Here is a 26634-nt window from a genome sequence, read left to right on the forward strand (position 1 = left end):
GCCGCTGAGGTGGTTGAAGGCGGGAGGTGGGGGGGGGGGAGCAGGGAGCGCGCCCGAGCGCTGAGGGGAGCGGGCGGGGGCGGGCAGACGCGGGGGCTCCTGACGGGATCCTGCGGGCGGGCTCCCTCCGTGAGGTGCGGGGTCACCGCCTCAGGGGGTGTCCGTGCCCCGCTCCCCCCCACCACCACGGTCACAGCCTGCAAGTGACGTGAGGGAGGCAGCTGGCGTCCTGCTGCCGATAAAGAGATGTTTGTGGAAAGGGATTTTGGCTGGCGTTATGTAGACGTCGCGTTTCGTGTGTGGAAGGCGTTAAGCGGTGCTAACGCCGCTTCCACGGCTCCCAAATCGAAAAACACCAGCGAGGAGCAGGGTCGTTGCTGGTAATCGTCACGTATTTAATTAAGGAATTGGGGTCCTTAATATCCGCCGGGCCTGGCCAAACGGCCAAGCCTCACCTGCAAAAAGTGCTGGGGTCTGAAGGGGTTGGAGTAAGGGCAGCAGCTCTGCAACCTGTTGTGCCCCTCACAGTGCTAATTACTGGCTGTAAACCTGCCTGATGCCCGCTGGATGGTTAGTGAGGAGCCAAACTAATTTTAGAGTATTCTCACTAATTTTAGGATATTTCCACTAATTTTAGAGGATTTCCGGCAACTGCGCTGCCCGATCGCATTGCAATCCTGTGAATGTGTGAGGGCCAAAAGAGTTAAAGCGGCGATTGTCAGGGTTGGTTTTAGCCTTTCGCTGCCAAAAGCTATTAAAGTGAGAGAGAACCACGCAGCTTCCCCCAGAAAGAATATCTCCCAGTGTATTTTTTCAGTATAGCAGCTATAGGTTTTCAATCTAGCATCTGTTTACTTCAGAATGCCAGGTGAAAGTGAGAGGTAAAAAGGATTTAAGATCTGTGTGAAGAGGTAGCCAGCAGTTGCAGCTGATGACATCATTGCTTTTTTTTATTATTATTTTTTTTAGGTTTGTCTGTACTGCATCATCTGTGAGTCACAAGCCTCGAGAGAATGCCTATCACTGCAAGTATCCAAAAACCAGTTTTAAGTTCATTAGTTGTTTTTTATTAGTAACTCAGGTAGTTGGAGTTCCTGAGAAACTATAATCTAGATAATCGTAGTGTAGCATGGTCTCAATTCTAACAACCCTGATTGCAAAATCTCCTAGAAGTAACAGCCAGTTCAACGAGATGTATGATCAGCTTCATCTTGTTTGACAAAAAGCAATTAAGCTGCACAAGAAAAGATTTAAAAAGCATTTAGATAATCTTTTTCTTATTTTTTTTGTTAATTGTATATTTGAGTTGTTTCAAACAGTGTATGAGAGTATCTGAGAGTAATACCTACTCTGCTTCATGTCGAAATGTTAAAGTTACCAGATGTCCTTGATTCATCTTGGCAGTCCCCATGTGCTTTTTGTCATTTGTCTAATCGCAGAGGACACTAATTAAAATGAAATAGAGTAGAACTTTGCACTCAGGATACTTTGTCAAGTTTTGGCACTGTGGTCAAGTTAGTATTGTTTTGCTTCGATATTAAATAAAGAGCTTATGGCCCTAAGCCATGTTGACATTTGTTTCTGGGAGGGAAGGTGAAAAACCATTCTTATTAACCTGCAATGTGGAACATATGGTGGCTGTGGGTGGTATGGCTAAGTTAGGCAGCCAGGAACCTGCTATCACTTCACTGTGTGGAGACAGCGGGGTGGGCAATTACCGCAGAAGGTAGCCACGCTGCTGCTTGCTGCTGTCCAGAAAAGGAAGCTCGAAATGCGAGGTATTATCAAGTAAGCACTAATCTATGAGAGGGGCGTTTGGGACTATTATAAAATGTTTTTAGTGTTTGGTAACTCTGGAAGCTAAATTTAGACTGCCTCAGTGCGCTCTCCGTTCCTGGGTAGGAGCAGTATGAATGGTTCCTATGTGCTGAGGTTTGGTGAATGGAAGAAGTTCATAATTCATAAAGTTCTGAGCCTGAAATCATTGATTTACAATATACTGGCAAATGGAGGATAAGACTTGCACCTGAGAAGGAAACACAGGTGTTTCTATCCTTTTTGGCTTCATCATGTTGTTGTTTTAGGAAGGTTTTATGCTCCTGTGTTAGAAGGAATCTGATTTATTTTAGCCTTGAAAATGTGTCTTTCTCTTTCTCATTTTGCTGATGAGAAATAAGCAGAATTTGAGCAGGCCTTGGGGAGGTGACCTGAATAGTATGGAGTGCAAGAAGAAGTGCTTTTTAAATTTTTGTAACCTTTGGAAGTAATTCCTGTACACTTGACAAGTAGAAGACATGTAGAGACGCTAAAAAGCATTTGACAATAATACACCTATGTTATATGTTCTGATGCTATACAAGAGTATAACAGGAAAACTTAATGGGGAAAAAAAATGCTTTCTGAGGCAGTCTCTTTAAAATGTAGGGCTTTTGCAGTAAAGCAGAAGTAATTTTTGAAGCTGTATTCTGTTTTCCTGACCAGATGAAACCATCAGAAAAGTATGTATTTTCAAGCCTGTGGCTGTTCTCATTTTGAAGGCAATTCTACTGTTGAATTTCATGCAGTGTTGTATACGGGGCAATATGTTACATGATACTTGTACTGTTGAAATATATTAAAATTGTATGTAGTCATACCATCAATATTGGTCACCTTATGAATGTGAATATACGTCTGTGTTCTTCCTGTAACTCTTAGAACTCAATAATACAATTATTGTTCAACTTCACTCAATTTCAATTAGTTAAGGGTAAGGACAATGAGAATTTTAAAGGAATAAAATGCGATGGCTCTTGTTTACAAGCAGCATCAAGTTCCAGTTAATTTTCTTAAGGTTCAGACTTTATTCAACTGTACTTTCAAGAAGCAGAGCAACTTCTGGCACCACAGTTGCACAGGCTTCTTTGCCACAGTAATTACTCTGTAAAGATGTTCCTAAGAATCACTGTCTCTTTCCCTCCCTCTCTCTCATGTTTTTTGAGGCCAAGTCAGCTTTTTAAGTTTAATATTTATAGATTATTCTGAAATATCCACACTCATTGCAAAACACAGGATTTCAGGCCTGAATCCCACTTCCAGCTGTCACGGAAATTTCCAGTCCCATTCCAAAGGAAAGTTCCATTTTCAGTGTTCCATTCAGACCCCTGTTTAGGAAAGGGATTTCTCTGAATAGCAATTGTGAGAAACAGGATATTGGTCCATGCCCAGTTAGTTAGATTTGGAAATCTGTTGGAGAAAAGCATGTGGAAAAAAAGAGCAAATGAGAAGCCGAGCCCTTCAAAATGACTTAACAGGTCTGGAACACTCTCAGAGCAGATCTAGCACAATGTGCCTTGTTCCCCATTAACAAAGGTGCAGTTTGTTACGTCATAAAATCTGTGACTGACTGATTGAAGTGTTCCTGTAGATTAGTGCCCATGGGATTGCCTCAGCAAAACACAGCTGACCACATAACACTTAGTAATGTGGTCTGGAAGTTGTCAAATTGTGAGATCATCCTGCAGGCAGGAGCACACCAGAGTCCAATAACTCGTTAAGGTTGATCCACTTCAGCTATCAGTCACTCTTCATTATCATTTTCCTTTTACTGCTAAACAGAGCTGAGGGGCAAAGACCTGATATCAGTAAGCAGCAGAGTTTGCTGGAAGTGTTGCTGTGCCAGGACATTGCTCTGTTCTTTCCATTTTTGTAACACATTTCATCTGAGGCCGAAATCCAACAGCACCATACTGTGTGAATCTAGCACTACTGGAATTCCTGAGCCTGAAGCTCACTTTTGTTCAGCAGAGGCAATAAAAAGATTGTGCACTGCTTAAATCACATTTATACTCTTTCTGAGGGATTTAACGTGTGTGTATTTTGCCCTTTCAGGATGGTTGTGAAGTTCCTCCTAAAGTGAAAACAAAGTTTAAGTGAGACTTGTTAAGGCAGGTGTCTAGTGGGATATATATAAAAAAAATTATATCTGTTCTTCCACCAATTTACTTTTAATGACTTGTTTGACTTCTTACCGTAGATCAGATTCCTGATTCTGTGATATCCTGCTCCAGTCACAAGACCTTGAATTTTAGTCATCTCCTTAAAAGTGTCTGTTAAATAAAGAAGGGGGAAATTAATCACTTGCATGAGAACCAGCAACCAATTGCTGTTGTGCCCAGACTGGGTATTATATTTAAAATAGATAAAACAGATAAAATAGAATGGTAGGATTCACAGATTCTAAAAATATGTATGCAGCTGATGCTAACTTCCTTTGAACAGTCTCAAATTCTGTGCTTTAGTCACATAAATTTGTGTTAATTGTACAAAATAAATGAATGAATGAATTACTTTAAAGAGAAACATTTATGTAATGTCTTCCATAACACTGGTAATCAAATGTGTAGTAAGCCTCTGTAGTGAAAAAAGGTGTGACATTATGTTAAAATCTCATGTTGACAATCTCTTACTTTGTGAAGGTGATTTTCATGCTCTAAAACATTTTTATCTACTTATATAATAAAAAAGAATCATTAAGTAAGAGTAGTTGTAACTATGTTTGCTAAAAGTGCAGTAGTTCACACTAAATAAATTAGAGTATTGGAAGGATATGTGTTGGAAATTTAGAAATCCAAAATAATGTAATGTGAGATACCAAACTGAATAAATATTCAAACAATGTGCCTGGAAACTGTGAAAAAAACATTGACATCTACTTAGAACCAGTTGTTAAGATCCATAGAGTCTCCTTTTTATATTCCTATGTACGTTACTAGGTATTTTATATTTTAAACATTCTCTCTTTTCATTGTTTGAAAATTAAGTCTGTTTATGTATATGTATATATCCCGATGCCTCTCTAGTTCCATTTAAATCAGTGGCAAGAAATTTTTGTGAGAACTGAATAGTATTAGCTATCATTCTTGAAGAATGACTTCAGTAAAATACATACTTTTTGATGTACCCTTTCAGCATGTAATATTTTTACTGCTTATATAGTGATTGAACTATTGCTTTTAATACCATTTATTATTTCTATAGGTTTAGTTACAACAGTGTAGAGCTTTGTATCTCTAATAAATAGATGGGGCATACTGTACAGATCCTGCTTGCTGGTAGGAAGCGAGGTGGCAGCTCACAGTTTAACAGTGGGTGCATTTGTGGGTGAAATTCGGAACTGGGAAGGTGGCCAGTTCCTGGTGATTTCATTCTTCAGTGTAGAGCATCAATGCAGAAATCTTCCACTAGCTAAGGGAAGCCAACTTTCCTGACCCTAATCATCCAAAACCGCTCTATGGCTGGAAGCCACAAGACATTGAGTAGCTTTGGGAGCCAGGGAGAGGGGAAGCCCAGGAGCAGGTAGCAGCTGGCACTGGTTCCCAGTCGCGGGGAGGACTGGTGCGGAGGAGGACTGGGCAGGCTGCTTGGCAGCCCTATGACACTGCCAAATTCAGCAGCCGGTGGCTCGCGTTCCCCTACAGCAGGGTGGCTGCACTTGGAATGGTTGGCAGCCGCGGGTTAACTCCTCGTTCTGTACGGAGAAGTATTATTTCCCTTATGTATTCTGTTGTAACGTCTGTGATACCGCAACGTATGTGCTCTATTTATTTTATTTCCCTCATGGTACTCAGTCGTAGGACAAGAAAGCATCAAACCATATTTTGTAACTTAAACATATTTAGTATAAAATTAATACATGTTAGAACAGTATAATATAGCTTAATGTGCCTTTCTAAATCATTATGATCCTGATCATGAGACAGTCACTTCTGAGAAGCTAGAACGTAGTGACTTGTCCTTCCAACTGACATACATGTACACTTTTTTTTCAGAAAAAGGATGGAGTTAAAAAAGCAGGCAGTAAGGATTTCACCTTTGTCATTAACCCATGAAATGCCGTAGAATAAATCTAAGTTTAGTCCTGTTCCCCCAAGTAACTGAAATTCAACAGAAAAACAGATGTTATGTTTTAAATATTTTTTCTGACCACTGCATTTGACATCCAGGTTAGCAGCTGAGCCTCCTTCCACATTAGTCAACCAGTTTGTAATTGACTTTAATATGAGACTGACCGCATAACTTGAACCTTGGCTACACCTTCCTTCCTTCAGTTAAGCTATTTCCTCTTGGGTTTTCTTAATCTTATTCTACTTGGAAGTTAGTTGGTTTCTCAGATGGAAAAGAACACGTAAAATCAGGAAGAAATAAATTATTTTCCCTTCCCAAACTGAGGAGCTTCAAAGCAGGATTCTAGGCTTGAGAAGCAGCCCATCCTAACCACAAAGTGTACTTCTTGCCAAGCCTTGTGGTGGATACTGTGTTCTTGTTGTGGTGACAGAGGAGGTTCCTACATCACAAGTAAATGTCAGCCCTACAAAACTGAATAATATTAAACTCAGCGTGACGGTGAAAGCCGTTGCCTTTCAAAAAAATGAAACTTGAGCACCAAACCAAACAACCTATTTTATTTCATATTCAGTCATGTGAAGCAGCTAGTTAGAATTGTACTCTTGGTGCAGTCATAAAATTGTCTTCTGCCACTCACTGTTGTGCCCTGATGCTCTGAAATGCAAGAAAAGTCTAGGTACATGTAAGAAAATACCAACTTCCCATGGAAAATTTATTGGTGAAACAGTGATCCAATTCTTCCTTTATATGCAGTTCCAAGCCTAGCACGGCTTCCTTGTCTCCAGCAGATGAGAACAAAATCTGGCTCATTTAATCTAATTTTGTCTCTGCCAACAGATCCTTCTCTCTAGTTCTGGTCTGCAGAGCTGATTTTTATTTTTTTTATACATATATATACACACACATAAAACCTCAGCATAGACAGCTTCCAGTATTTCTTTTAAAGGTTTTGTAACTCCCACTGTTAACCAGGAACTACTCTTTTGTTTGTTTGTTTTTGATAATGATATCTAGAATACTGAAGATCTGACGCTTACTCAGACAAAATGATCTATCTTGGTATACAGGATCAGCATCTCAGCTCGGGCTTCTGGACAGTACACTACTACAAACAAAAAGCAGAACACCCAGCTGAAATTAATAGTGTATTGGAGACATCCTTACTCTCCATGCACATGGAAGGACGTGCTGAGGATATTAAATCAGAAGACAATAAATTGACAGGAATGGATTTTTCCATAAATACCAAACATGCTAGATGGCAGCTATCACTCGTAACCAGCAGTGCTTCTTAAAATATCGCCACAACATCCTTAGTGGATGGTTTTCCTTGTGGCTACGTAAGCATGTTACTGTGCTAGCCCCCCCCCTCCCACACCGCGCCACGTAGGAAGCTATTATTCCCAAATGGAGCGCTAGCTTGCTGACATCACATGCAGTAGGACCCTTTTGTTTGCCTGTGTCTCCTGCATGGAAATGTTTGTCTGAGTCACAAATCCTGCCGTCTTTCTTCCTCTGTCATGCTTGCTGGAGAGCTTCTCCCTGACTCATGGTTTTTAAATTTTGATAGAGCCCAGTTTGGTGTATGGCAACTGACTACTTTTCCTTTTAATATTTTATTATGTAAATTATATCTAAATACTATAATGATCTAAAAATCACCGCCACTTCCTTGCAGCTTTTTAAATAGAGAGGTTTTCTGACTCAGATTCAGCATTGAATTTTGTTTTAAGGCAAAGGCAGTTTAGTGTTGCTAAATTAAAAATTAAAGATAGTGACTCCCACAACTTGAATTTTCCATTTAGTCTGCTGGCTGAGTTTCCTCAGCTATAACATTATCAAACTGTGCCAGAAAGGGGTCATATGTGTGCATGTGTACAAATAAACACTTCTCACAATTGAAGTAATTACTATTTTGCACTGTAATACCTTTCTTCTCCTCCAATAATCTCATCAATTTATTCTCTATTAATAAAAAAGGACAAATCCCTGCTGTATTTTTAGTGGACACTCATTCATTTGGTTTAGAGTGTGGAGCTGCTAATATACTGCTGGTGTCTAAGAAGCCCAGGTCTCCTCTTTGTTAAATGAAAGCCACAAACAAAACAGACTCCAAATGCAGAATTTTCATTCTGAATGCTTTGGTAGAAGGAGAAGCTAAGGGCTAGGCAGCAGTTTGGCTCAAACAATGGTAAACATTCTCACTTACCCAGATAGGAACATATGGATTAAAGCTTTTGTCCTTCAAATCTAGTCTTTTGTCTCTATTGTTACCACTACAAGATAAATGAGAAGTTCAAAACAGTGCTTTGACTGCCCTTGATCAAGGACTTTGCAGCAGGTAAGGGCTAATGTCCCAATCTGGCATAGTATTTAAGCATGTATTTATCTTAGAGCATCTATCAGCAGCTCCACAGCTTTTTGCCCTGGTTTGAGGCAGGCGAGCAGATTGCTGCATGAAACCTTGTTAAAATTCAGAGGCACACAAAAACAGATGAGTGATCAAGAACTGTGTCATTAAACATACTGCACTAGATGCTCGCATTGCCTTTTTTTTTTTTTTTTTACCCAGAGTAAAAGTAGTTGTATTCTCCATCTCAAAAAAGCAGAAGCCTTTTATTATATAAAAAAGATTTTATTATAAAATTATGCCATACACAAAGGAGTTTTCTGCCACATAAATTTTCATAGTATAGTTTTAACATTAAAATAATGTCCAGAAGCAGGAATTTAAGTTAAAGAGTCTCTCAGGCTACCTCTGGTTGCCTGTTCTCTATACAGCTGTTCTCCAGTAGCACACCTTTTTGTATTCTCTTTTGAATCACTGTTATTTTTCCTCTTCTCTCCGAGGCCGTTTGCGAGGGTTCATTTCAGTACTTTCCGTGTTTTGGGTGACAGCTGGAGGCTGCACATCTCGGAAGCCATGGAGCTGTAATATGTAAGTAAAATCATGTGATATCACTTCTATGGATATAAAGCATGAGTAACTAGTTCCCAGAAGATCAGAATAAGGAAGGCATGATGCTATCGTTTATTTTAGCTGAGTGGCTACAGAATGTTTATAGACCAGGCTAAGCTCAGAACTGAAAGGTTCTCAGCACACATACTGACTAATAACTGCCTCTCCTGGTTTTACTTTTTAAAGATACTTTCTCTTCATCAGTGAGGCTAGCATTTTCATTTTACCATTAATAACCCCTATGACTGCAAAGCAGTGCTTCTCTGTAAATTAACTTATGCTGTCTATTTATTTAAATTAAAAGCCAAATCCTTCAGCCCATATTCAAGTCAAACTCCCACGGAAGCAAGATGACTGCTGGATTATTAATCACCTCAGCCATTTTCAGAAACAAAACTGAAAATCTCTAAGACCTAGGGTATTTTTGCTTCATGCATCTATTTAATGAACTGAAAACATTGATGAGACATTTTAAGAACAGGGTATCTGAATCAGTCTTTCCAGACTGCAGAGACTGTCCCAGCATAGTGATTTATGGGACACAATGGGCTGAGAACCTTTAACTGCCAAAAACTACACATAGAATTGAAAACTAGACGCTGCTACCCAGTAGAGAGCTTAAGGTGATCTAATTTGCTTAGTAACTCTGGTATTTTCTGTTGCATTAGCTCACAGTTTGATGATATTAAAAGATATTAAAATATGAAAGATCTGGAAAATTTGGTTAATTAAATGTCATCAATTATCACATAACACTGAGATGTGATATGAAGCCTGCAACTGTCTTTCCATCTCCAAATGCTGTGTAGGGAGCCCTGCTGACAGCTTGGTGAAGGGCTCTCACTGCAGTACAGACTTAAGACAGGAAAAGGTGTTAAACAGAAAAAGAAATTGTTTTAGGGATCCTAAACACCCAGGTAGAGACAAGGGGAGGGGGGGTGAGAGCATTTCAGGAAGGCTGGCACTTCAGGTTAGTGCAGTGTGAAAAATCAGCTAGAATTACTATCAAATATGTGACATTTTATTTTATATAAAATGCCAACGTGTCCCACACCAAGATTAACCCAAGACAAAACCAAACAAAATGTTTTGCTTAAGTCTCTCATCTCTCTATTTCTATTTCTAAATGCCTCAGTCTGCTATTTTTTTTAAGGGAACAAACAGCTAGAGCGCCACAAGGGCAGAACTTGTGCAGTCCCTCTATTTTAAGCAACTCAAGTGTTATTCTAAATAGCATAATGGGGAATCTTCAAGTTTAGTGTTTCACTGCTGCTTGCATCTAATCTTTGCCATTTCCCTTAGGCACAAAGGTGGATCAAAGCCAAGAATCCACTTAATCCAGCATGCTAGACTCTCGGTAAAAGCATTCCAATGGCTATAAAGGCCAGAACATGATGGAGTAGGCTGCTTAGTATGGATGTTTTGCATTCAGTTAAAGGCATGTATATACTAGACACAGCCTCTCTCAAGTGAAAAAGAAAATAAGAATTTTGTATGCGTATCCAAAGCCTGATAATCATCTTTATATGGAGAGAACATGGCTAACAGAACTATGGTTTGAAAAGGGCCACTTGGACCTATGTAGCTTGGACTTGTTACTGTCATTCTGGGTTGGTCTTCAGTGTCTCCTGGAGTCCACAGACTGCATCAGGACTGACAAAGATAGATGGTGTTATTACTTGAAAGGTAAAGGTATTCTCATTGTTAGTCTGGCAGACTCTCCAAATTTCAGGGAAATACCAACAGTTCCTACCCAGGATACAGGTTCTGGGTCTCTGCCTTTCATGATCAAATAATCAGGTCATACTACCTGGGACATTTAGCTCATCTGATTCACCTGTTTACTCCCTTGTGCTTAAATCAATTTGCATTTCTTATTCTGCACTTAAGAATGAATCTTTATCAGCCTGTGAAAAGTAGTATTTAATTTGGTAGGTGTTTCACAGCTTCCACGCTTGCTCAGACTGATGACCAACACTTGGAAAAGAACTAGAGTTCAGGCACTAAGTTACATACTTCTCCATCAGCATACAGGCACCAAACAGTTTGGTACTTTTGACAAACTGGCTATCTAATTTGCATTGAAATTAACAGCACGTATAAGCCTAAGCATCTTGGAGGATCTGAGCTTCTTGAATTTATGATTTTTTATATGCTGGTTATAGATGTATGCGCACACAGATGTGCTAGATTATTTGGAAGCATGGAACACATATTTACATCTTCCAGTTTAACCACTGAGATGGGAATGAGAAATAATAACAGCAAACAGTTACAATTACACCCGAATTTCATGAAAGAAACAGGGATAATACTTTTTTTTTTTTTTTTTTTTTACTTACAGAAACCGTCTGCTGAAGCAGCTCAACAGGATTAAGGGGGAAAAAAAAACACGGGGATAATCTGAAGTTTTAACTAATCTTTGATTAGGATGCATGCTCAACTGTATTTCAAGATAGTGTGCATTCACATGGATGAGGAGAGCATAGCTGTTTTATAATATGTATAAAGCTGAAAAGGCAATTAAACTAAGATAAAATCCATGCGTTTGTCAGCTGGAGAGAGAGGGCTACACAGTCACTCCACATGACCTAAACAACCTTAGAATGCGTTCCCATTTACCCTTCCAGTCTTTACAGATCTTAAAAAAAACAAAACAAAACATATAAAGTGATATTTCATCTATCCAGGTGAATATATTTAGAAGTGAGGGAAAAAAATCAGATTTCTACTCAATAGTTTGAAGACCTCATTTTATGGCAGCATTAAAATCTGCAGGAAATGCTATGGCAACGTGTTTCCATGAGGACACACAGCAAATAGCTATGGCATGTACCTATGTATCTGACATTTGAAGATATAAAAGTTGAGTGCTTGCTTTTTAACCTATAAACACTTTAGACAATATATATTCTCATTAATATGCATCTAAGCACTCCACAAAAGAAAATCATAGAATTTACTTAGGGCTGAATAAGGACTCCAGCTGGAGGCTCATCATTTAATAGTGATGGAAGAAGAAAATCTGTAGGTACTGCCTGGTCATAAGGTCAGTGGTAGGACACTACAAAAGCTACAAAAGACCTAAGTACAACCTGTGTTATATCAGGCACAGTACTTAGAGCAGAGATGTGGAAATATGTATGGCATAAAGCACTGCTAAGGCCTCTGGAATACCATATGTGATGCTCATTCTTGTCCTAAAAAAATACATTCAAACTGCAACAGATGCAGAGAGGAGCCACTGGGGAAACAAACAGTCTGACAAGAGAGAAAGCAGCCTGGCTTGCTGAGGTCTCCCGAAAGGAAGGCTCAGAGTGCAAGACTGTCTTCTGGAATCGCACATAGGCCAAGAGTTAACATCAAGGGCAGATAAACTAAGCAGCAATAGCACAAGAAGAGATGAATACACGTTACCTGTAAATTTGTTCTTGAAATCAAACTCTTTTAACTCTTAAGAGCAGTAACATGATGGAACATTTTTATAAAAAGGAGCAAAATATTCATTAACCTGGAGACATCCCAGTATTCCTGGCTAAGTAAGCTGAAATGCAACACTAAGAAAGCAAACTGCATTCTCAGATTTGTCTGTATCTGAAAAGTTACATCTAACACTTCTTTATCTCCATCCCAAAAGAAATACTAACTGTAATGGTATATGGTATGGTTGACTCCTTCTGGCTCGGTGATTTGTACAACGTTGCCAACCTGGTTAAACAAAAACAAATAATAATCATCAGTGATTCAATAATACAAAATTCCAAGTAACCAAATGATCAGACCCAAGTTTTCCCACAATCATGGAGTAGATCACCAGTGCAATTCCTATGTGTGTATTTTCATATAGGTTGTATAAATTGTGGATGCCAAAATCCCCTCCCTGTGTGACCTGTCAGCTAAAATACAATACAGGCCTACTAACAAAGAATGACTAATTAGCCTTGCTTCATCACAGTATTTCATCACTTTTTTGGAACAATATTAATTCTGAATTAATTTCAAATGCCACTTTCTTAAAATGCAAACAAAAAAGGTTTTGAGCATAATTCTTTCCTACTACATTAAGCAATCGTTTGTTGCTTCACCTCTCAGGGTTGGGAGATACTCGAAAGAATTCAAAAACTTTCTGGGAGTTTTTTTCCTAGGTATTTCACAAGGCTGTCAATATAACCTAGTAGATGAAGAATGAGAACAAAATGTTCTATTTCTAAGCCTGACCTTGCCACTGACATACAGCATAGCTTTGAGTAAATCATTTCTCTTGTATTTCTCCTTTAACACTTTTTTGATTTTGTTCATTTATATTCTAAGCAATGTATCTTGATTTCTGCTTATGCAGCACCTAGCCCAGTAACTGCTTGTATAACACCGACTGAAGATTGCAAAACACCTCAACAGCATGAGATTTTTCAACCAGTTCCATGACTGCTAGTCTGCACCAAGCCCACCTGCCCAAAACTAATTCAGAAAGCCTGCCCAAAGCCAATTCAGAAAGTGTTCTCTCTGTTCCAGGACAGCTTACCAAGGATCTTCTTAATTATTTTTTTTTCCCCTCCCTGAGGTGCCATTCTATTAGAGAGCACGTAATTACAGCCTGAGGAACACTGCCACTTCATATTAGCTACGCAGGGAATTCCTCAGAACATGTAAGTGGTGGGTTACACTTTACAAAACAGCCTAAATCTGAAGCTGTAGAAGCCATGCTTTTACAAGCGCTCAGCTGGAGCTCTGCTGCATACCTCTGACTCAACAGGATCTTTCCTCACAGTACTGAGAGCCCTTGTAATTAAGCTCTGACACATTTCCAGTAGTAGAGAGAAAGAAAGAGACAGGTATCACATTTAGTCAAAGCACAGTAAAATAATAATAATAAAAAAAGGCAAATGGATTCTCTAACGGTCATCTTTGCACCTCAATAACCTAACATAAAACCAAGAACAACAAAACCAATATGGATCATCAGCTACAGGTAACTTATGTACATGTGCAACAAAAGCTAGCTACTTCTGCTTTTTACAGATAGGCAGTTATAATCTAAATTGTTATGCTTCTGCAGGCCCTGGTCCACATTAGCTGCATATTTAGCACAGTAAATAAACCACGTTTGCCTATCTTTGGCTTTCTTTCTGGAACCTATACCTCCATATTTCCTCACTCTGTTGCAGAAGGAAAAAAAAAGCTCTTCAATTCTGATATACAAAATTAACTTTTGTTCATTCTGCAATCGTCATGTTGATGCAACTTCTCCCTTATAAAGGCTGTTAACTAATCAGTGTTAATTTAATTCAAAATTAAACAGACAGCTGTAATCATTCTGCATTGCCTTCAAACTCAGAATTTGAAAAACAAAATTCCGTAAGAAAATGTCACAGCATTTCTCTTTCAAGTTTAACAAGCAAAACTATGCACTACAGCACTCCAGTAGCGTTTTTGTATGTTGTTTGCAGAAGATTAGGGAATTGAACCAAGCCTCCTCAAGTCTCAAGTTGCAGCACTGCGATACTACATGCAAGGCAAATTCAACTGTCCAGGAAATGGAAGTGAGCTTGCAATATAATAAGAACCAGGAAACAAAGCAGACCTCACTGCAGCAGACAGAAGTTTATACTGTTTTTAGAAGGGTCATCTTCACTCCTTTGGGCTTCTAAAATCATCTTCCATAGGTCCACTCTGTACTGAAAGGCAGCTCTCTTCCCAGTCCTCTACAGCTCACTGTAACTGAGTATTTGAATAGCTGTCCAGTATTTCAGAACCATCCTACCACATTTAAAAGTGGAAAGGTCCAACAGCTGCCACTGAGGCTAAGGGGCCTCTGTTCTATCTTTGTGAGACTTAATATGCAGGTGGAATGCTTTCTTTGGCATCAAACAGATTTATACTGACCAGGGCCTAAAAGACGGAAGCAAAGAAATTCTACTCCCTGCTTGCAAAGTACATACAGTGAGAATGAATTTGCAGGAAAGCTCACAAGTCTGTGACAGAGACAAGCCGTAACTTTTTTTTTTTAAACCTAGCTGCCAGATCCTGAATTCTTGAGCCTAAGGAACTGCCATTAGGCTATTTTGATCAGACATGGCACAGCACTGCAACAAGCCGACCATAGTAAAAAGGAGAAGCAGAACAGTTCAGCGACACCATCTTAGGTTGAACTAGATAGTTCTTAAGCCTCAATAGCCTGGGTCATAGAAGACCAAGGACAACAATCAAATTCAAAACCCTGCTTGGCAACTAGTGCTGGTTTGAAAAGACTCTGAAATGTCACACTTCTCAGTATTGCTGTGTACCTTACTGGCCTACACTTTCACTTACCTCTGACTTCTGTCCCAGTGAAAGATTAAACGCACAGTAGCAGCATGTCCCCAGCTTTCTCCTGGGTAACATAAAATGACAGGCCATTTTATTTATCTCCTATAAAAGCAGCGGCATCAGTAAATTGAAGTGAAATTAGACCAGTCTTAAAACAAACAAACAAAAACCACCACGATTAAACCATATATACTGTCTTGTAGTAACGAATCACATCTTTTTCATACATGCAAGGATTTCACTACGAGTGTATCAAATATACTGAGACAACGAATAACCCATGGACTCCACTGTATTTTATAGAAAGCTTGATGCAGTACTTTTTGTATTTGTAAAATTTTTTATGTATACTTAATAAAGGATGGGTACTAGACTAATCTTGAAAACAGAGGCAGTAGGAAGAAAAGATTTTTCTAATTACTACTTAAGAAGTCTAGTGGGTATGTCTAAATCCTACTCTAAGATTCTGATATTCTGTCTCGTAGGCATAATTATAAGCAAACATCACTCCCTTTGGGATACATGCTTTGGGAAAAAGTCAATGATTATTAAAGTATTAAGGGCCCCTGAAGCAGTCTTCCACTTCTGACAGAAGAATGCAAAAGGAACACAACCAAAAGTGAAGGGAAAAGAAAAATAAAAAGAGAACCAAGTTAGGAACGTTACTGTATTTCATGGGAAATGGCCCCACCGTTTTTTCACCCCTAGCAAGCTCAGTCAATTTACAGACAGATTTATTTGGTGTTTTTCTCTGTTCATCCCTTTGTATGTTCATCCCTCTGTACATCTCCAGTAGTCTGAAGATGGATTAGATTTTAAGAGTCATTTGGGTTAAGTGCTGCAAGCCTCTCTTTTATTCACCTGCACACAGGTCTAACTTCTGGATCACTTATTCATTGGATCTCCATCATGTCGCTAGGCCCACATGCCCCATGGGCTCTGGTACTCATTGTAGCATGGTAAAGAAAAAAACATGATTTGGCTGAAGACCTAGGCCCTCTAGGCATCTTGCCAGACCCCGCTGCATGGTATTTAATTTGAGATTTTGGCTACCAGACACAGTTCCGAGTCAGAGATCAAAACACATTTTACAATGGGTACAAATTCCACACCAGAATTTTTCCAACTCTATCAAATATAAGAAAAGTATGCTACTGTAAAATGAGACATTTCTGAGTTAAACTGGTTGCAGATTAATATTTGACCTCCTTTCTAAATATATCAAGTAGAAATGTCTAGGAACACCCAGCTTAGCTATCACTGGTGGGAAAGAAAGCTGCCCCTCCATAAAGCTCTTGACTTAATACCTTGCAGCATCTGTGCTTTTTTTCCTCATAATTAAGAACTTCCCTTCTGCTAGGAAGATGAGTAAGAGTTTAGAGATTAATGCTTTTGTACAATCTTAGAAATGTCAAAGGCTTACCAGTCAATGGGGGAAAAAATATGTAGGGGAGGCAATAGGATTAATTTCACTTGGGGTTTTGCTCCTGACCCATTCCTAAATAGTTTATTTGGCTACAACCAAGCATAGCTGAGTATGAGGTTCTTTAGCCTTTACGATGGGGCTGTTGAAATAGCATCCTTTCAGAGAGGGTCATAAAAAGCCACACCGTAATCCATCAGCTCAATACTTGCACTGAGTCTATGGAATAAATTCACATCAAATTGAAAACAGCTTTGTATCATTCTGAAATACTCAACTTGAGATATTGCTGTTTAGAATGAACAGAACATCTCCTTGCTTGAATATTTTACCAGCTGCTACAAACCCTCAATTTTGCAGGAGTACATACTATTTAGTTCAACAACACCATGTGGTTACACACGCTCTGGTGAGAGTCACAATCAGTTTATGGTCAATAGGAGGTTATGTCAAATTAAATGTTTGTAAAAAGTAAAAATATGCGCAAGACAATACGTGATGCCTATGAATTATAGCCTGCTCTGAATCCTTTCATATTCTTTATTGTCCCTGCAACTTAATAAACAGAATAGCTCTCAAACATTGCTGGCTATTTAAAAAGGACAGAATCTATTAGCTTTAATTCAGTTTATAGCCAGAAAGGCTGCCAAAAATAACTAATACATCAGAGAGCAAGAGGCAAAAATGACAAAAAGGGTCAGATACTGAAAGCTGGTGCTTTATCTGCATGCACAGCTCAGAGTTCCACATTCTCCAAGGAGATGATCTGTATTTGTTCATCTTATCTTACATCTGTGCCTAATGGTTCAATGCCTGTACAGACACTGAGAACATCTTTGCCTTTGTACTGTCCCCTTTCTCTCCTTCCCCTCCAGGACAAGGGGTTCATTACTTAGTTCACAGAAACTGAAGCTGTGGTCAGAGAATTTGTGCCCTTTAACTGCATCACAAAATAATGTGTAGTTATGACCTACAAGAAGAAAAAGCTCAGAATTTAACTCTTAATTTGTCAAAACCTCTACACTTCAGAAGAGCTGCTCTATTTTCCCCTGTGGCTAGGGAGACCAGACCAGCAGAAAACTCTATACAAGGTATTCTGCTCATTACAGGGTGAAATGGAAGCCCATAAAAAGAACACTTAAACACACTATGGGCAGGCTGTAATTGAGGATCCCACAAAGAACTCCCCTCTACATCCTAGCTGCAGGGAGCAATGGGTAGGCAGTTCCAGCCATGCACCAAGAAACACCTTTGCAAATAAGCAATAGAAACATGTTCAAGTGTAATGGCAAAACAAACAATTTAAACTTCTCTGTAGAGGCAGTGAATGATTCTCAGGGAATTCAGGAAATTGCAGTGTATTTTGAGGTGTGCAACCACTAAGCTATGGACACGTGTTCTTGGTGCTTTAACGTGGTCATCGCCACCTTTGTGCCAGAGGTTTAATGCTCCCTCCTCCATCCCTACGTTCTTTGTATGATCACTCACCAGACAGTTTCAACCTAAATTACCTGATTTACCAGCAGCTTACTTACTACTTAAATAGCTGAAGCTTACCTGGCCCACTTTTGGCAGAAATGGATTGGGAGACAGTCACATAAACAGCTCAGCCAGCATAAAGGATGAGGCAGTGACCTCCAGCAGCAGTAGTGGCCTCCTTAGCTGACACAGCTGCAGCTGGAACAGAGGTACCTCCACAGCCTAAGATCCTCAGGGGAAGGCTGCATCACACTAGATGCAGGTCTCAATCTAGTTACTCAGGCTGTTCTTAGCACCATGTGCTTCCCCTTAAAGGGTGATTCAGTCTGCTTAAGGAATACTGATAGGTGTAATAATACAGAGTTAAGTATTAAAAATCGTTGAAAAATAAAAAAAAAAATCCAATGTTCTCAATCTGAGTTCCTGCAATTTTTTCAAATGTCATGACATTTGACATTTTTAATCCCTTTTCAAATACCTAACCGTAACTCTAACCTCTATGCCATGTTTGCATTTAGAATAAAATTTAATAGTTGCTAATTATAATTACAATGCTGACATATATAAGCCCTACTGCAGTTCCCCGGTGCTGGCGGTTCCAGATGGGACTAACAGTTTCACCACGGATTCTGCTACTGTGCAGAAATTCAGCAGGCAACTTCATTTCCTTTGCTCACAATGCCAAAAGAGAAGTCATACATGGAAATATTAACTCAGGTTTCAACTCACAAGCTAAACACCTACCTAAAGCAGGTACCAACGTGGACTGGCTTTGTCCAATCCTTGTTGTCATTTGGTTTGTCAGAACTACCTATAAATGGAAACAGAAGCAAACAAACAAAATTTCCAGAAAAGCAGCATACTAGTGGGAGGGAAGGCACGGATTTGTAAAAAGCTTTATTGATGAAATAGTTCCTTAAGCACAACTCTTGCCAACGGAAATGAAGCAGTGTGTTAACAAGAAGAAACTATAAAGGTGCCTCATCTTTTCTCAACAGCCAAAACAAAATAAGACAAGCCTGCAAAATGTATTTTCAGTGTGCATGAAAGGCCTTTAAGTCTATCATTCAAGACTTATAAATAAATAAATAAATAAAAAGCAAACTAATTTTCTTCTTTCCCAAGGGACACAAATTCTGCACAGCTTGTATCTTCTACAGCATTTGTATTGAATACTGTTTGGATCAGTATCTAGATGCACATGACTTGTACTAGCCCTCTATATAGAGGCAAGAGTTCAGTCACTGTGGCATAAATGAACTTGATGGTGCTGCACAAAGCGTGTATAAGTCTAGTGATTAATAGAATTTCTGCACCTTGTAGTCTAAAAATGCGCAAGAGGGTACAATACAAAGCAGAATGAAAGTGAACAGACAGAGCGGGGGAGTGTTTTCGCAGCACAAATCACTCGTAGGAGGTTCACAGACAGTCTAGGTTAGATCTCTGGTAGAAATGGGGGTGGGTGAGACAGAAAAGAGCCAGAAATATTAATTGCAAAGTTCATTAAAAATGAAAAATTAAAAAAAAAAAACAATGTACCTATCTTAAACCTTACGGATTTTCATTGTTTAACATGCTGTATGATTCTTACTTGAACAGGTAGAAAAGCACACTAGAGCAACTCCACTGAGCACAGGGGGCACACGCTAAAACTCATCACAAATGGATGACAGCAGCCCTCCAAAGGCTCCCCACCTCATTACTGGGGAAGGGCTGCTCTGGACATCCCAGCACAACCCACTGAGTTCACCTTTACAAACTCAAGAGAATTACCTTGCTACCATTCAGATTGCCCAGCTCTGCTGCCAGTCAAGTGATTTCCGAATTTATTTCCACGTAGCTTGCAAACAGTCTAACTCAAGAACTAAAGAGAAGGTCACTGAGTTAAACCATTTCTGGGGCTCTGTGACTGATCATTCTTTTTTAATCACGTGTTTATTTAGCAAGGGTTTGTACTAAACTCCTCACTTTTTCAATAGAAAAAAAAAAAGTGTGTTTCCCTTGACCAAAAAAAACACGATACAATGACAACCACTCCCTTTCAAGGTCACCAGGTACCCAATTTATGAGTGAAAGGACTCTAACTGGAGGCTGTGCAAACGAAACAGTCACATAACATTAATGTCCCCTGGTGCTCACACCAAAAGGAGGAGCCTTTATAATTCATGTCATGGGGGAGAAGGGGCACGCTTTCAGCAGCGAGCACCATCACCTAACCCAGGCAGAACACAGAGCTGTGCTCCTTCCCTTCCTGCAGATATCAGAGGAAGCAGAAGGGGAGGCTCATTTTTAGCAGTTCCGAACAAAAGCCAAATGCGAGAGAGAGTTGTGGGTGACAAGGAAGCAAGTCACCTGGAAACAGCTACAGTGGCAAGCACCATTTTGAGACCCAGTAAGCTCTAATTCCTGAACAATGCTTTTCTGTGCCATAACAGACTTGCCAGAACAACTTCTGGAACAGATACAGCTTCCGAGTGCCATCTGCTGGTTACATGGCTGCACACTTGCAGGCCTCCATACTGGCATAAACGATGGAGGAACAATGCCCAGGAAGGAAGCTATGGGTTTCCATGGGTGCCAAAACAGCAAACCAAACTGCAGCAGATAAATTGTTTTTCCTCCTTAAGGACAGAGCCTCTGCTGAGACAGTAGTTTATTTTTAAACAAAGGGTAGTTGTAACTGCTAAATATTCTGATGGGGTTTAACGTGTGTGCTTTGTAGGGAGAAGTTACTGAAGAAGCATTCTATTTCCAACCAAACCATGGAAGAAGATGATATGAAACAATAGGAAAAAAAGACACACTACCATTTAATTAAGATTCACAGGATGCTTTTTATTCAAATTTTACTTACTTTGGCAAGTGCAAGAATTTTCCATCTACACCGTTTTGCCTGTGTGATCCATCTATGCTTACCAATCAAACTGGCAAACAAAATAGGAAAGGACATTCCTGCAGCTTTAATTTGCTGTCTACAGACGACTACAAATCACATTGGCTTAATTCTTTGTAATGTATTTATTCCAAAGTAGCATCTTTTGTGATTTAAGCCTACCCAGACTTACCGCTGATTTATGATCATTGGCTATGATGATCAGCTGTTGTGCCAGACCGTTCAAAAGCCTTGTTCGAAGTGAGAGGTCCTCAAAGTCATGGCGAAAGGGAAATGCAATTCCATCAATCACCACCAGTCGGACCTCAACACAGAAGAAAAGGAAAAACTGCCATTACTATCCTACAAACTGAAAACAAAGAGCTGTAAGATCTCTTTTTAACAGCTTCGGGATGTTTTATATAAGGTGATAATTTTCTATACTCTCATGGATGCCAGTATCAAATAAAACTTATTGTTATTGCAGACAATCAGCATTGCACAAAAGAGTGCGAGGTAAAGAACCTCAAGCTCCAAACGCACTAGAATGCTTGCTAAGTGCAGTACTGTATTCACAGAACTATACTTCAGTCAACTCTCCACGAACGCTTCATTTCACCTTCTCCCTCAAAAAGAAGAGCCAAACCAAAACCAGAAGACATGCTGTTTGCAGTCACTGTTAATATCATCACATTCTGAAGGTCCCATCTATCTCGGAAGCATTCATTTTAACAGATGCTTTAAGATAGTCCAGACGCTATGCAATGGAGCTGAGTTCTATCCTGCCTGGAGACACTTGCTTTGCTGAATTATGGCTTTTGTAGCAATCATTAGCTGAGCACAATGCTGCTGCAGGCTCATCACCCTCAAGACACTACATAAACATTAGTCTGGGATTTTGATTTATACTAACTTAATTTGTTGTAGCTGTTCTGTTGACCCAAATTTGCCTGAAATACAGAAGGGAGATGGATTGCCTTACGGTGTTCACGTTAAGCTGTCTCTAAAATCTTGACTATCTGCATTAACGTACAAGACAACAAAGTGGAAACAAGAAAATTCTCATTTTCTGTATATTGATTTAACTCATTTAGTAGAAACTAGCTTTGTGGCTGGAACATATAAGCCTGCAGCAAACACAGTGAAATGGCCCTGGGGCTCCAACTGGAAGAAAAAAAATCTTTATTTGAAAAGAACACTGAATAGTTGGAACCAAAATAAGATGTTCTTCTCTTATCATTTTTCTCCTTCCTGCAAATTAATTTCTATGAGCCTGTTCATCTTCACTGTGTATAATTGTTGAGTGTAAGAACAATCAGTTTAACAGTATAAACATGACTCACGTTAAAAGGGAATATATACATAGTTATGTAACTTGCCTATCAAATTAAAATCCAGGTAGGATGTAATTTAGTTTATTTTCTTCCCGCTGCACTTGTTATAAAATAACAACACAACCTCGCTTTGAAAAAGTTGATAATATATACCCTTCACATCAGAGTTTTTCTCTGAAAGACCTTAATGAATTGTTTATTATGACAAGGATATTTTCTAAGATAGTCTTTTATACTTTATCATTTCTTTTACTACTAGGATCTTAAAGTAACTTGTATCACCCCCTTTCTTTGCATCTCTCCTAACAAAACCTAAAACCTGGAGATTTTCCTGCAGTCCTCAGTCTCAGCTCCAGATCTACACAGAAGGATCAAACTAATTTTAATGAGAGCTAGATTGCAATGAGCAATCTGTCGAGCCACTTATAGCCTGTCCAAGGAACCACCAGAAGGTCTTATGGTTTTCCTGCAACCTTCAGTATTTCAGGCTCCAGGCCAAGCAGCAATAATCAGCACAGATGGTACCAAAGAACTGCAGCCCAATGTAACTGTGCTAATGAAGCCGTGTTCTTTCCACAAGAGCAAACACAACAGGGCACCGTTAGTACCTGGCAGAGAAAGGGAAATACCAGACTACACTATGCAAAAGTAAGACTCCCATCTGTGCTTTCAAGATCATAGCTTCCAAAAATGGAAATGATATGCAAAAAACAATTTAACCAAACAACACTGATTTGTGCTCTGTTGCAATGAGGCACAAATCTCCTTCCCCGAATCCTGCTCGGGAGTGATCTGCTGTGTAGAACCTAGAAATCTGGAAGGGAGGTGGAGAAAATATGCCTTGCAACAGCATTTCACTAAGAACTAGATGGTAGGCAACTTTTTGGCTGTAGTCCACCCAAGAGTTAAGCTGCAGGCTCTCGTTGCTTGTAGCAACAGAAGATGTACTGGAAAGAAGTTACAGTCACTTTTTGGATGCCAAGATGTGCAGGATGCTTCTGGTCCTCAGTGATCTTCTAGGGGGAAAAAACTGGCACTAGGTCCTTCTGATCCCCCTGCATAACGGTCATCACACTGCAAGGCAGTTGTGTGATGATTCCTAAATCAGTCCTCATAGAAATATAACTTTTGTGGCAACAAAGATCCAGTACCCTCACCAAATTCGAGATTCAGAATGGTGACAGCATTGGTAGCAAAAGCTAATTACTTTCAGGAGTAATTGGGACAGGAATGAAAAGCAAACAAGCTTTACATTTGTACTCTGGCATCAGACAGTATATTACTGCCAGCCAAGCTGATGAGGCACCAGCATGTTACTCTTATTATATCAGAGAGTATCCTTGAAAATCTTTAGTGGGAAAATGAATGTTATCTTCAGGTAAGTCTGCAATAACTCTTACCTTTGAATGCTCTGAAAGAAAGTCTGGGAGCAGATAGACCTGTGCTAGAAGCTCTATGTAGTCACGGCAACGGAAGTAATATATGTGAGAAAGGATACTTTCAAGAGAAAAAGTCTCCAAAGCCTTCTGATGATCTGAGAATAAATAGATGAATAACTGAGTCAGAAATCCATGCTAGCGCATTGCTACTATCGTCATTCCACCATACTATGCCTTCCACATACAGCAACAACAGCAGCAATCACCCCAAAAACTTTGTTAAGACAAACAGTGAAGGTAAAGAGTGTGGAAAACATGTCTTCCATCTGGCTGGAAAGTCAGGAAGGTAGCGAGCAGATGCTATCTCAGCACTTGCACGTGGGTACACTTGAACCTCCAAGGGAGTGTGCCAAAAATGAAAAATTAATTTCTGAAAAAGAACTTTTCCTGTAAATCATTTTCAAGCCAGAACACCACTAGAGGACAACAGTGAGCATTAATCATGCATTGTTTAATGTACAGGAAGTAGCCCATTTATCTTGGGCTAAAAGTGTCCTTTTATCTTTGTTCAAACACCGTTCAGCCATGCTGCCTTAAGAAATTCTGCCTTTTCTCTTTTTCCTCAGCTGCTCTTCCTGTCCCTGCACTGCAGCACCTTATCCTTCAGTTTTCCCGGCAGAGCTGTGTTTGCTTTTGCTGTAAATTCAATCATTAAAGTGATTCATGTTTAAAAAAGATAAACCAAGATCCCTAAAACAAACAAAAAACTACCAACAAATCATCACCCAGAAAAAAGAGTTACTCTTAAACTAGATCAGCTCAGCCTGCAGCATGGCTCCAGTCACAGTGACGCAGTTCACAGTATCATACGTAGGGGTGGAAGTAAAAGGCTGGCAGCAAGAACTGCTTAAGCCAGCACTGCTGCTGAAACTCTCAAACTGTAAAATAGCAGCCTATGACACACCAGTTTCACTCAGATCCCAGCCTACTAGACAGAAAGAAACGTGTCACAGAATCATTACCTTCTTCTTGATGAGCTTCAGCAATTAGCTGGCAGTGCCGCACACAGGCGGCTGCAATATCCGCTACTCTGTCTACCATAAAACTTCCTTCAGTGTCAATGAACACCGCTTCTCCACAGACACCCCCGAAGCATTCTGGAATCTGTACATCTACCGCCAACTGCATGCTGTCATGGGAAACAAAGACAAAAACATAAACATGTTTGTTACAAGCATCTTCCCTCCTCACTACATTTCTGCTGAGGAATACATGGAAGAGGAAGGTGCCTAGCCATCATCAAACTGCGTATTGCTCAGAACTCTCATTGTAGTTAAATTCAACAAAGAAAAGTGATTCTCAGTTGCACAAAAGTAATCTAAAAATAAAATACCATAGCTGTGTTTTCCCAACACCAGGCGCTCCACAGACCTCAGTGATCTTTGTCAGCTGCACGCCACCTCCCAGAATATTGTCTAGGGCCGAACAAAAGGTGATGATGAAGCCCTGCGCCTGCTCTTCTTCCAGAAGCTCCAGTGCTGTGCACTTTCTGGTGGTGCCAGCTCCCCCAGCAGTCCTTGCTGCATCGCCAGAACATTCCTGCCTTACAACCTGCAATGCCTCCAGTGCCTCTTCTTTGGAGATTCCAATTTCTAGGAGAGACAAAAATCATGAAATGTTACCTTAATTTTATAAACAGCAATTTAAAATACAGACAGTACAACTTTTTAACAAAATGTGCCAATTCTGATGCATAACTCAAAATTATTAATTCTTTTAATGTAATAGTGCACAGAGCTTGCCAGCATCTCCGGAACTAAAGACCTTATTTTCAAAAGAGATGATTTTCAAAGCAACTCAGACCAATGATGCACTGGTGGCAATAAGCAGTGTGTAAATAAAAAGCCCAGAGCACTGTTCACAGATGCGGTTAGGATCTGGCAGAGCAATGTGCATCGTCTACACTGAATGCACTGCTAAGTTAACGTCATTTGAAGCAAATACGGCCCTGAAAAACAAAGTCAGGCTGCAGACTAGTAAGTGGTAGTGACACCTACTGCTGGCACCGTGAGTACTTGGGGTATTCCGGGGCTGAGCACCTTCACACCTTATTTTTAGATGTGAAGCACAGCCCTAGGAACAGAAGTGAGGCAGCACAAACATGCTTGGGTACATCTTTACACACGGGGAGGCCAGGATCTGGCTACCACTACAATGGATCATCATAGAGAGCAAAATTTCTAATAATAAAAAGCACAGTGCGCTTCTTAAAAGGGCTGTACAAATCACATTGGAGATTCTTGAAAGGAAAAAAGCTCCTTAACTGTACGCGTTACTTTCTTATGCTTAAAACAAAAGCAGCTTCCTAACTGCGTACGGTGGCTGACTGTGCTTCAAACGTGCAAGGGGGGAAGTCAGCGAGAGGGCATATTCTGAATTTGTAGCATCCCATTTGTGTTTATCACTAAACTTTTTTTTGCAAAAGGGCATATTCTGAATTTTAGCGTCCTATTTGTACTCATGACTCAACTTTTTTTTGTGAATTTCGTGGTTTTTTTTTGTTTGTTATTATTTTATCGGAAACAGGAGGGAACTTTTGCCCATTTTCTTCCTTAGAGAGGTGTAGAACTCCCTAAACATCCCCCCCCCTTACCCTGTCCCCTCAGAGCGACTCCTCAGGCAGCACCGAGCCCTCCCCAGTCCCCCCCACAACCCCGGGCCCAGCCCCGCGCCCCCCCCCCCCGCTTCCCCCCGGAGCCGACCCGAGCCCTCCCCGTGCCTCTACCTCTGCTCAGCCCGCAGGGCCCGGTGTCCAGCAGCTCCTGCGCGGTCTGGAAGCCGGCAGCCGCCAGCCTGGCCCTCAGCGCGGGGCCGAGCGGCAGGCTGCCCACCTCCCTCTGCATACCGCCGCCCCCCCCCACGGGCCGCGCTAGGCCGCACCGGGCCGCGCTAGGCCCCGCCTGGCAACCGGGGGGGGGGGGGGAGGAGCACTGCGC

The 26634-nt window shown here is 40.3% G+C and overlaps 1 protein-coding gene and 1 long non-coding RNA gene across 6 annotated transcripts; one reads left to right on the top strand and one right to left on the bottom strand.

Moving 5' to 3' along the window:
• The first annotated feature begins 4 nt into the window (after positions 1-4).
• LOC137842120 (uncharacterized) lies at positions 5-13808 on the top strand. Of its 2 annotated transcripts, XR_011088923.1 has the most exons (4): positions 5-380; positions 970-1025; positions 8737-8824; positions 11190-13808. It is a non-coding gene; the product is annotated as an uncharacterized lncRNA (long non-coding RNA). The 2 variants fall into 2 exon arrangements; XR_011088922.1 differs by lacking the exons at positions 5-380; positions 970-1025 and adding an exon at positions 1032-1788.
• Positions 8501-26616, bottom strand: RAD51C (RAD51 paralog C). 4 transcript variants are annotated; one of them, XM_068655789.1, is made up of 9 exons: positions 26424-26615; positions 25032-25290; positions 24661-24827; positions 23660-23793; positions 21119-21250; positions 18798-18864; positions 15155-15215; positions 12493-12553; positions 8501-8815 (listed from the first exon to the last, which is right to left on the bottom strand). In XM_068655789.1, the coding sequence occupies exons 1-9, from the start codon at positions 26539-26541 to the stop codon at positions 8714-8716; spliced, it is 1101 nt and encodes a 366-aa protein (XP_068511890.1). In that variant the 5' UTR covers positions 26542-26615; the 3' UTR covers positions 8501-8713. The 4 variants fall into 4 exon arrangements, 3 of the variants coding, with proteins under 3 accessions (XP_068511890.1, XP_068511891.1, XP_068511892.1); XR_011088920.1 differs by having other exon boundaries at positions 8796-8815; positions 15155-15253; XM_068655790.1 differs by lacking the exon at positions 15155-15215.
• Positions 26617-26634: the final 18 nt, after the last annotated feature.

The sequence above is a fragment of the Anas acuta genome, chromosome 19 (assembly GCF_963932015.1).
Source record: "Anas acuta chromosome 19, bAnaAcu1.1, whole genome shotgun sequence".
NCBI classification, from domain to species: Eukaryota; Metazoa; Chordata; class Aves; order Anseriformes; family Anatidae; genus Anas; species Anas acuta.